This window comes from Phyllostomus hastatus, unplaced genomic scaffold, assembly GCF_019186645.2.
Source record: "Phyllostomus hastatus isolate PE091 unplaced genomic scaffold, TTU_PhHast_1.1 phas_contig_64, whole genome shotgun sequence".
In the NCBI taxonomy this organism is placed as follows: Eukaryota; Metazoa; Chordata; class Mammalia; order Chiroptera; family Phyllostomidae; genus Phyllostomus; species Phyllostomus hastatus.
The window spans coordinates 10,368,226-10,380,523 of NW_025333928.1; the positions used below are offsets into that span (position 1 = coordinate 10,368,226).

General features: G+C 48.3%; 1 protein-coding gene across 1 annotated transcript in view; it reads left to right on the forward strand.

Annotated features, from left to right (window-relative positions):
• The window catches only part of GSG1L (GSG1 like), a 204,015-nt gene that overhangs the window by 118,332 nt on the left and 73,385 nt on the right, over window positions 1-12,298 (forward strand). Inside the window, exon 3 of the mRNA XM_045849131.1 lies at window positions 2,584-2,736. Coding sequence (XP_045705087.1) covers window positions 2,584-2,736 — 153 coding nt within the window. The remainder of the gene's footprint in view (window positions 1-2,583; window positions 2,737-12,298) is intronic.

Here is a 12,298-nt window from a genome sequence, read left to right on the forward strand (position 1 = left end):
GGACAAGGAAGGAAATCTGGCGGAGCAAGAAGCATAACCCCAGGCAGGCGTCTGACACTCTGCTCCTGCTTCTCCGTGGTTCCCAGCATCCCAGCCCCCACAGCCATCTCAGCAAACATCCCATCTCCCATCCATCTGACAGAGCATGACCTCGCCCTGCTGCGAGGGGACGTGGGGTGTGCGAGCCTGGCCCAGGGCCCACCTGCGCAGACCAGAGCACCACCTGGGGATGTGGGGGTGGTGCGGGGGAAGCAGCTGAGTCAGGGAGCTGCTGTGGTGAGGGGCAGCCTCCACCCACCCACGGGGCTATAGCAGCTGGAGGGGAAGGCTGCTGGGGGGGAGACGAGGCCCAGCTTGCCCTCCATCTTCTGCCTCCCTTCCTGCTGCCCGGTGGGCCTTGGGCCAGTGAAGCGCCTGGGAGGCTGCAAGTGTGCCAGGCCAGGGGATGTTTTAACAGTGTCCAGGCTGCCAAGTGCACATTATTCTCTTACAGAAATCCAATGGATTGCCCAGGAGACATGATATTTTTGTAGTTAAAAAAAAAAGAATAAAAAGAAAAAGTTCTTCAAAGCTCTAAAAGCCCCATTGTGCCAGGAATGATAGTTGGTATTTAAGGACCTGCATTCTTCCTCAGAGAGCAGATAGGGACCCTGAAATTGCTGTTTGTTTGCTTCACTCATTAAATAGTTTAAGTTGGATGTCCCCAGGACATTCCAGGTGGAAGGAACAACTTATGCAAAGGCAGAGGGGTAGGTAAGAACACATTTGACAGTTTCAGAGAACCCCAAAGCTGAAGATAAGGACTCTCAGTTGTAATTGTTAGAAATTCTACTTCAAACTGGCTTAGACAAAGACAAGATATTAATTGGTTCATGTGATTGAAAGAACAAAAGATGTGCAGCTTCAGGATCTAGGAGCTCAAACAGTGTTAGAGGATGCAGTCTTCCTGCATCTCTTGGCTCTGCCTTCCTTGACATCTGCCACCTGCTGACCCAATCAATTCTATCCTTACTTCTTCCCAGCCTCAAAACCAGTGGAAAGAAAGGAATTTTCTTTCTCAATAGTTCCAGCAGAAGTCCTGTGGCTGACTTTAGTTGAGCTGACAGGGGTCATGTGTCCACCTCTGGCTGGACAAGCCTGGTCCATAGTTCTTTCTCTAAAGTATGGGCCTTGCTCAAACCATATGGTTGGTGTGGCTTGGAATATAAGTCACGTGACTGTGTTCCATCTTCTACTTTCCACCCTTTTCTTCACACATCTTATCTGTTGCCACAGTCCGATTTCTCCATCCGGACTCTGTCTGTAGCTTTGACCACATTCAGGAGCCCCTGGGCTCTATTTCCAGCCTCCTCCATGTTCCTCCTGTGCGACTGTAATAGCACACACGAACTGAATCCTCACAGCACAGCAATACTGTGAACAGCTGATGTTATTACCCTCATTTTATAGGTGAAGAAACTGAGGCAGAGAGAGGTTCATTCCTGAACCAAGGATTAGAGTCAGGGGCACATGGAGCTGAGCTGCGTAGCCTGAGAGGGGGAAGGGACCCTCCAAATAAAAAGTGTGTGGGAAGAAGGGGTGAATAATGTGGATTGGGAGAACCGGAAGATGCCTCCTAAACAAATAACAAATGATGGTAATTCCATTTGGACCCCTCAGGGGAAAAGAGGGCTGTGCTATCTCAGGGACTACAAAGTAAATTTGAATGGCCGAATCTGTGCAAGAACAGGAATGTGTCTGGCCTTCAGGATCCACTGGGAGGGGGTGCTTACACTGTCAGAGTGCTTGGACTCTCACGGGGGACTTTCCTCCAGTCTATTTCAGTGTTTCCAGGCTTAGATCCCTAGAGAAGGGCTTTGATTGGTCAATTCTAGGTCACATAATCATATTGGACCAATCAACTGTGTCCGGAAAGGTGGGACCACAGTGGAACAGGACAGCTCCTACAAGAAAGAGGAGATTGAAGCTGTGGAAGTAGCAGTGGTGGTTTATAGGAAAAAAGTGGAGTAGAGTGTGAGTCAGATAAACATACAGGTGTTCCTCCAGGGCGAGCGTGATGTGTGTACCACGTTTATAGCTGTAACATTGGTAACTGAACATCGCATTGCCTGGCTTCACCATAGGGAAGCCCACAAGGCTGGTGATTGCTGGTGCAGGGAGGTCACCTTTCTCTTGCTCTGCTTGGTAACTACAGTGTCAGCCTCATCCTAAGGCAGGTGCCCTCCTGACCGTAGGTGACTCCCAGTGGCAGTCACCTAACAGATAAGAAGAGAAGGAGGGGCTTTTGCACAGCCACAAAATAGAAGTTCTTCCCTCCCAACTGAATGGACCTGCTTACTGGTCACATGCCACCCTGGACAAGCAACCGCTACCCCAGAGCGCCCCAGACTTAGGTTGGATTCCTTAGCCAGCCCTGTGAGGAGGATGCGTGGCCACCACGGCCTTCCCCCTCTCAGGGCCTGCCCTGCAGCGGAGGTCTCTTCTAAGCGACTCGATCCCCCGACCACAGCGTGTAGGGCGTGATGTGCATGGGAGTGTCCGCCCTGTGTGCCCTCATCTGACGGCCTCTCCTCTGTCGCGCAGGGGTCCTGTGGCTGTCGGTGGTCTCCGAGGTGCTCTACATCCTCCTGCTGGTGGTCGGCTTCAGCCTCATGTGTCTAGAGCTCTTCCACTCCAGCAACGTCATTGACGGGCTCAAGCTCAATGCCTTCGCAGCCGTCTTCACGGTGCTCTCAGGTAAGGCAGAGGCCCCCGGCAGGAGCAGGGACACAACATAAACAACCCTGTGCTTAGAGCAGTGACAAAGTGGGCCCCGGAGCCACCCTTGGGCTGAGTCCCGGTTGTTCCCTCTGGATGACCTTGGGCCAACCACTCCTCTTCTCTGAGCCTCAGTGTTACAACTTGTAAAATGGGACTGTTTGCTCACTTATTCGCTCATTTGGCATGTGCTCATCACGTGTCTATCATGTGCCAGGCACTGTGCTGATGACTCCTGGGTTATAGTAACAAACGGAAACAGACAGTTCCGGTGCCCATGGAGCTTAACGTGTGGGTCGGAGGGAGGAGTTAGCTTGAGATGCATTCAGGAGGTGAACGTCTTCCGGCTTGGTGGTGGAGGGCACGTGTGGCACGAGGGAGAGGGAGGTGGCCGTGAGAGTGGGCGAGCGGTGGTGCCCCTCACAGGAATGTAAAAGGGGAGCCTGTTTGGGGCAGAGGGCACTCCTCTGCTCCAGGGTTTCTGCCAGTGGGACAGCCATTGGAGGTGCCCAGCAGGAAGCCAGATCAACAAACTCATCCAGAAGCTCAGGGGCGATCATGAGGTAGGCACACATTGTGGGCAAATGCCACCGAGCCAAGGATTCTGAGGGTTTTAGGAAGAATGGGATGGTCAGTGACATCATATAACTCAGGGAGGAGGAGATGGAAGACTCTGAGGGAAAACCACTGGAGCAGGCGGTCAGGTGCCCAGAGTGGTGTCCACAGATCCGGGTCCTATGGGGTGAGCGGGAGTGAGTCCGAGGGAATAAAGGAGATCCCCGACAGTGGACTAGTGCCTGACTCTGTGAGACAGCTATTCCTGACAAGCCCCGTGTAAATGGGATTTCTATAAATCCAATCCTGCTCTTCACGCACTGGAAGGATTCTCTGTTTAATGAAACAGAAGTGCTGAGTCTTTGGTAAGGGAAATAACGACCCCCTAATTGAAGTGTATATATGAAAGAGGTAGCCCTGATTTCAAGAAATCATGGCATGTTCCATAGATCAAAATGTGTACCTGTCATTCCCAGGGTGTGAGAAATCTGACCATAATAGTAAAGGGGGAGAAAAGAAAAGAAGAGAGAAAAGAAAAGAAAACTACAGTGACCCTCATAGCACAGTGTGGATCTTGGCTCCCAGTTACCTCACTCCCAGCTATTCAAGACAGTTAACCTGCTTATTCTTTTTTCGTCTTTCATTCGTTTGCTGAGATATCACCAGGCATTGTACTTGGTTGGGGAGTCAAAGGAAAACAGAACCTCGGTGCTTGCCCTCCTGACCTTTGCAGTCTGGTAAAGGGGTAGACTCACCGAACAACCACAGCACAAAGAGCTGGCCTCTATGTGCCCAGTGTGGTGGGTCCTGCAGGGGCAGCACCCACATTTGCCCCAGGAGTGGGAATGGGTAGGTGGGGCAGGGGAAAGGCACTATTTGAGCTGAAACTGGAAAAACCGTGTTTGCTTGCTGGACAACTTGGGGAGGGTGTTCCAGGCGGAGGGAACAGCACAGACAAAGGCCTAGTGAGGTGGCATGTCCTGGCAACTTCCAGCAGAGCAGAATGGCCAAGGGACAGACGGGGGGGAGGTGACACTAGAGAGCTGGGTGAGGGTCCTGATGCTTCGAAGTGGTCTTGCCAGTGGCTTCTTCCCTCCTTTTCTTTCCCTTCATTAAACATCCAAGAACCTCCTGCATTATCCCAACCCCCCAACCAGCTTAGTCTAGTCACAGAATAAAAGCTGGTGGGTGGTCCAAGGCAGCCACCTCCAGTTCCTCAAGCAGGCCTCTTGTGGGGGGAGGGGCCTCTTCCACCCACCTCATAGGGCTTATCAAATTTTCACCTGATTACAACAAATGCAATTGAAGCAGTAATCAAATAACTCCCAACAAACAAAAGCCCTGAACCAGATTTCTTCACAGGTGAATTTTACCAAACATTCAAAGAATAACTAACACCTCTCCTCAAACTATTCCAAAAAATTCAAGAGGAGGGAAGACTCTCAAGCTTATTTTACAAGGCCAGCTTTATCCTAATTCCAAAACCAGATAAAGACAATACAAAGAAAGAAAACTATAAGCCAATATCTCTGATGAACACAGATGCTAAAATCCTCAGTGAAATATTAGCAAACCAGATCCAGCAATATATTAAAAAAATCATATACCATGACCAAGTGGGATTTATTCTGAGAATGCAAGGATGGTACAATATTTGCAAATCAATAAATGTGATTCACCACATGAACACAATGAAGGATATAAACCACATGATCATATCAGTAGATGCAGAAAAAGCATTTGATAAAATCCAGCACCCATCTGTGATAAAAACTCTCAGCAAAGTGGGAATACAGGAAATACACCTCAACATAATAAGGCTATATATGACAAACCCACTGCCAGCATCATACTCAATGGGCAGAAACTAAAAGCATTTCCCTTAAGATCAGAAACAAGACAAGGGTGTCTTCTTTCACCACTCCTATTCAACACAGTACTGGAACTCCTAGCCACTGCAATCAGACAGGAAGAAGAAACAAAAGGCATCCAAATTGGAGAGAAAGAAGTAAAACTGTTATTGTTTTGCAGATAACATGGTACTGTATATAGAAAACCCTAAAGATTCCACCAAAAAAAAACAAACCCTACTAGAGCTGATAAATGATTTCAGTAAAGTAGCTGGATACAAAATAAATATCCAGAAATCAACTGCATTTTTATACACCAATAATGAACTACAGAAAAGGAAACTAAGAAAACAATCCCATTTACAATTGCATCAAAAATAAATAAAACACCTAGGAGTAAATTTAAACAAGAATGTAAAAGACTTGTACTTGGAAAATTATAAGACAGTGAAAAAAGAAATTGAAGAAGCTACAAGTGGAAGCATACACCATGTTTATGGATAAGAAGAATTAACATCATTAAAATGTCCATACTACCCAAAACAATTTATAGATTCCACACAATTGCTATCAAGATATCAATGATGTATTTCACAAAACTGGAACAAATATCCCAAAAGTATCTGTGGAACCACAAAAGCCCCAAATAGCCACAGCAATCTTGAGAAAGAAAAACAAAGTTGAAGGAATCACATTGCCTGATATCAAACTATTCTACAAGGGCACAATAATCAAAACAGCATGGTAGTGGAGTAGAATCAGACATGTAGATCAATGGGAGAAAATAAAGAGCCCAGAAATAAACCCACACCTTTATGGTCAATTAATATTTGAAACAGGAGGCAAGAATAGTCTATTCAATAAATGGTGTTGGGAAAATTGGACAGATGCAGGCAAAAAAATGAAACTAGACCACCTTCTTACACCACACACAAGAATAAACTCAAAATGGATTGAAAACTTAAACGTTAGACTCAATACCATAAACATCCTAGAAGAAAACATAGGCAGTAAAATCTTGGGCATTGTTCATAGCAATATCTTATCTGATATACCTCCCCAGGCAAGGGAAACAAAAGACAAAATACGCAAATGGACCTACATCAGACTGAAAAGATTTTGCACAACAAAGGGAACCAGGAACAAAATGGAGAGACAACCCACTGAGTGGGAGGACGTATTTGTCAATGACATATCTGTAAGGGGTTAATATCCAAAATTTATAAGGCACTTACACAACTCAACACCAAACAAAACAAAACAAAAACAAAAAAAATCCAATTAAAAAATGGGCAAAGTATCTGAATAGACACTTCTCCAAAGACGATATACATATGGCCAATAGACATGTGAAAAGATGTTCAGCATCACTAGCCATCAGAGAAATGCAAATTAAAACCACAATGAGATATCACCTCACACCTGTCGGAATGGCCATCATTAATAAACCAGCAAACAGTAAGCACTGGCAAGGATGTAGAGGAAAGGGAACCCTAGTGCACTGTTGGTGGGAATGCAGACTGGTGCAGCTACTGTGGGAAACAGGATGGAGATTCCTCAAGAAATTAAAAATGGACCTGCCTTATAACTCAGTGATTTCACTTCTGAGAATATATCCAAAGAAACCTGAAACACTAATTGGAAAGAATATACATACCCCCATGTTCACTGCAGTGTTATTTACAATGGTGAAGCTATGGAAGCAGCCCAAGTGTCCATCAGTAGATGAGTGGACAAAACAACTACAGGACATTTACACAATGGAATACTGCTCGGCTATAATAAAAGAAGGAAATCTTACCTTTTTCAACAGCATAGATGGACCATGGAGAGCATTACGCTAAATGAAATAAGCCAGCCAGAGAAAGACAAGTACCATATGATTCCACTCACTTGTGGAATCTAGAACAAAATAAACTAACGAACAAAATAGACACAGACTCATAGACACAGAGTACAGACTGGCAGCCATCAGAGGGGAGGGGGTGGAGGGACTGGGTGAAAAGGTGAAGGGATTAAGCAAAGAAAAGAAATAGTTTTCACCCCTCAAAAAGTACTCGGTTTCCTTCCAGCAGGAAGTCCTACTGCTAAAGAAAATAAGATTGTCTCTATAATTTCAGGCAGATGTAAAATGCAGGGCTCGGGGAGGTTAATTGACTTGCCCAAGGTCACGCAGCGGGTCAGTGGTGGAGCTGGGATTAAACCCGACTCCCGCTGGCTTCAGAGCCCTGTGCGCTTCTCACAGGATCAGAGTGACCGAGCGGGAGGGAGCAGACTTTCAAGTCCTCAGAAAACAGTAACTGAGCAGTGTGTAGCAGCCAGGTGATGTAATAAGACTGAAGGAGCAGGACGTGGAGAGAAGAAATTTGTATTCATGCCCGGGAGAAAATAAACGAGGGAGAAACGTGACACCGGTAGAGAGCCAGGCCTCTGACCTGCCTGCCACGGAAGAACTGGGCAGCTGGCCTTTGGGGAGCCCCTTAAGAACAGGGCAAGGGGGGTGAGGGTCTGGGGGGAGGTGGGTGGGCTTCTGGTTTGCTGCCATGGGAAGGGAAGGAGTGGGCAAGCAGGGTTGGGGGAGCCCTTCGATGGAGTCTGGGTGGACCAGCACACATTAGGGGCCCTCAGCCCAAGGTCAGTGTCTTTTAGGGTAGAGGAGAAAGCAGAGCGGGGGCAGCCCCTACTTAAACCAATTGTTACAATGAATTGTTAAAATGAGCCTGTTGATGATCATGAATCGTAATGGCCAACAGGACGGAGGAGCCACTGTGCATGGGCACGGGGCTGAGCCTGCCACGTGTGGTAGTGTCCTTGTGAGGGAGGCCTTGCGCGTCTGGCCTGCAGCTGGGAAAACCAGCTCCTGTAGTCACGCAGCGAGTGACTTGTTGGCCCCCAGCACCTGCCACAGAGAGGGCTTTATTTAACAGGGCTGGCACGGGACTTCAGGCTACCGTCAGCGTCATTATTCTTCCTAGCTTTCCTTGAGTAACCTGCGGGCAGGTCCTGGCCCCAGTCCGTCCCAATAGCCTGGGACCCAGGGGTTCAGACTCATCCGCCACAAGTAGGGGTGGCAGGGCCAGGCCAGCAGGGCTGTCTTCCCCACCCATGTTCCGGCAGAAGGGTGGCTGTACAGGGCAGGCTGGCCCCTGGTCCACAGCCCAGAGCTCACGGTACTTCTAGGGACCCAGAAATACTTACACTTCGACTGCTTTTCAAACCAGAAGAAAAAAATCAATGTTACGATAATGAAGACACAAGAATGAATGTAGACTGGATTATATTTGTCTCTACAGCATGCAGTCATACAATGCAATGGTTAATATTTCCTCCATGGAGGAGCGGGTCCATGGAGGCAAAGTGCCCAGGGCAGTGGTAGTCACAGCTTTTCTCTCCGCACTGAGCGGGCCAATCCCAGCCCTGTCCGCTCCTGTGACTTCTGAGAGGCACCGACCCCTCCCCTGGACACCAGGGTCTTGTCTCCCAGGATTGTGAGGGCAGGCTGGAAGGTGTCTGCTCTTTTTAGATCCAAAAAAAAAAAAAAAAGAGGCTGATCTGCTTAGGAAAAAAGAAAGTCATTTGGAGAATTCCATGCGCATTTCCAGGAAATAATTGGGCCTCATGGAGAAGTAGCAAGAGCCTATTTTGTTAAGTAGCAAGAACAGAAAATTTTGTGATAAGACGAAAAATGACCAGGATAAGGTGGCTTTTTGGAATCCAGGAAACTAAAACTTCATCTTTTATGTAATTTTGGCATATTTGGCATATGTTTCATATTAAAACATATTTAACTGCACAGCACATCATTATTAATCTTCAAATTAATCTCTTAATCCTCAACCAAAATAATTCAACATTATTCTGTTACATATGTCATGTGTGATTTGAACATTTTTGTTGTAATTTCCCTTTTAAAAAAGCAGAATGTTCTAAACTTGAAAGGTACTTGAATGTAGGGTGATGAATGTGAACGGCGGCTTTCATGATCCAGAATACGGGGCTGGTGGGCAGTTCAAACAGGAATTAAAGTCAGATTCGTGTATGTCTTTCTCTGAAGGAGCTGACCTTACGATTTTAGAATGACTTCATAGAATTTTGATTGAGAAGCATCAGGGTCCTAACCATTAAAAACACTTTAAAAATTGTGGGGGTCACTTGCAGAGCGAGGTGTGAGTAGAAGAGCGAGCCTGTGAGGTGGCCCCCCGTGTGTCTGGGGTCTGCCCTGCACTCGTGGGCGGGGCCGGACTTCCTCGGAAGCCTGGCTGTGCAGCCGGGGCGAGGCGAAGGGGCGAGGCGAAGTGCTGGGCCGCTCCCAGCCCCGGGAGCCTTGGGGCGTGTGAGTTTCAAGAAGGCCCATTTGCAGAGCCATTTGCCTCCCACTGTCGCTGTGGGAACCCATCGGGCCCACCTTCTCACTGGCTGCCAGGAGGCTTGGGTGTAAGTTTTGTGTTCATAGCAGCTCCCCTGTCAGTTTCCTGTGGTCTTAAATTCCTCCCCTTCACTTAACTCCTTGGCTTTTTCTTGGCTCTTACTCTTGGTGTGGTGATTTGTGCCTTCTTACTGTAAAATGTCACGTAACATTCAACATTATAGGATAAGTTTCCTGAGACCCTAATTCTACTAGCTACCATACCACCTGGGGCCCGTGCTGAAAGAACCCCTGCCCAGGGCCCCACTGTTCAGTTCTCTTGCCCTGCCAGTCTGGTTCTCTTGCCCATATCTTAGAGAGCAAGTACTTTTGTATCTAAAAGTGCAGAGGGTCTACGTCAGAGGAATGAGTATTTCCATATTATTTAAGATTCTTTTGATTGCAAGTGACAAGAACCCAATCAAATCAGCTGGAAGAAAAAGGGGTGAAGGTGGTAGCAACTACTGGTTTGTGTAATTGAAAAGTACAGGGATAGGCTTCAGGCATGGCTGCATCCAGGTGGTCACATCATCAGGAATCTGTATCTCCAAACTCTGTGTTCTTCTGTAGTAACATCCTTCTCAGTCAGGTCCATCCATGTGGAGAGAGGATAGTCACAAGGAGCTCCAGGCTTACATAAGATTCCAAAAGTAGAAAGAGCTCTTGAAAAACTCCTGCCAAAGTCTAAGGAGGACTGTGATTGGACAAGCTAGGTTCATAGGCTCGTTTCTGAACCAATCACTTTGGCAGAGGACAAAATACTCTGATTAGCCAAGCTTGGGTCTCTAGGCACACCCATACTATGGGCTTAGCCCTGGACCAAGCAGAATTATTATGCAATGGTGGTAAGTGGTTGCCCAAAGGAACTGGCTGACTGTGAGTCCTGATGGCTTGTCACCTTGGGAGATTTTCAGGAGGTCAGCCCCAGGAGTGGCAGAAGTCTTTATTTGGGTTCCTCCAAAGCAGAGCCTAAGATGAATATGTGGGTGCAGTTAGTTCATTGGGGAAGTGATCCCAGGAAATATGGAGGCAGAGTGGGGAGGTAAGGCAGGAGCGGGGAGGGCCAGCAAGGGGAGTGCTGACAAGCAGGTGACCGCTAATGGCAACTGGGATTCTGTCCTGCCTGGGAGCCTCTGAGAGAGTGTGTTGAGCACCCTCAGGACTGTCCACCCAAGGGATATTCATCCACCTGCTTCTGTCTGTCACCAGTTTAGGGTCTCACTCTTGAGACAGTGACCCTGCTGAATGTTGAGCCTTCTCCACCCAAGAAAGCAAGTGTTTGAGAAAGGAAGTCACCACACACACGGTAACTGCCTGACCGAAGCTGCAGGTGGCCTCTGGCACTGGCCAAGGGGTACAGGTGGGATTGACAGCGTCTGCCACAGAGAGGCCAAGTCAAGGCGGGGCGGGGGTGTTCTGACACCCACCGTGCACTGAAACGCAGCGCCGACGCTACCCACTCAGAGCTGGCGTGGGACGTCCCTGTGCCCAGCAAGAGCCCCACGGCAGATGCCAGCTGTCAGCGTGGGGGTCCATCCTCGCTTCTGAGCAGTTGGCTACAAAGTCAGGGTTTGCACAACCCCCTAAGTTTTGACAAATCACTACAACCATTCACAGGTCTCAGGAAAGTGTTGTACTTAGGGTTATAGTATTGTTATAAAGGATATGAATCAGGCCAAACAAAGGAGGAGACCCCTAGGTCTGGAAGGGTCTCAGGTGCAGAGCTTCCGTGCCCATCCCACCCGTCCTGTGGAATTGGCACCCATCACCCTCCCGGCGTATCAGCGTGCTCATTAACTGGGTGGCTCATCGGAGCCTGGTGTCCAGAGTTTTACGGGGGGTTCGTTATGTAGGCCTGACTGATTGAAGCACTGACCACATTTGAACTCAATCTCTAGGGCCCCCCAAACACCCCCGCCCAGTCCTGGAGGCCAGGCTGACTCGAAGGCCTGGACTCTAACTACATGGCAGATCTTTCCAGTGCCCAGCCCCCATCCTGCATCATCTCACTCCTTAGCAGAAACTCAGGTGTCACCTGCGGAGCTCACAAACAACGAAGCCACTCCTATTACTCAGGAAATTCCAAGGATTTTGAGTCTTCCTCCCAGGAACTGGGGAAAACGTCAGTGAAATGCTCTATTGTACAACTAGGGGTCTGCGTGGGCAGATAGGAGCGCCACACTCGAGGGAGAAAGGAGCCTAGGCAGTCTTCTCTGATTTGGGACAAATGCCTTAAGCACTGCACGAGGGCTGGGCCTGCTTGGCCCCGGGTGGGAGTCCTGGTAGCCACGGCCGCACCAGGTGGGCCCCTCCAGCTCCCCGTTCCAGCCCCTCCTGTCCTCTGAGGCTAACCTGGCTGGGGCGGTGCTCATCCCCTGAGTCCGGGTGTGGGAGGAACTTAATTTTCACTTTACGCTTTCATCCTCCTGGCCCAGTAGCAGACTCACCTTCAGAATTTTGAGGGGCTGTGCAACAATTATCTTATGCAATGTCAGAGAAAAAGGAGGTGGGTGTTAGTCTTGTTACCATCTTTATCTTACAGATCATAGTCCTGATCTGAAACCTTTGGGGCTGGAAGTGCTCCAGAATTCTGAACTTCTCAGATTTCAGGAGGTGACATAACACCTAGACCATCCATTACATCCCACCCGACAGGTGCTGCAGTGGCACCCTGCAAGCGAACACGTCCATATTTCTGCAGTAAAACCACGAGTATTCATTCGAGGGGGAT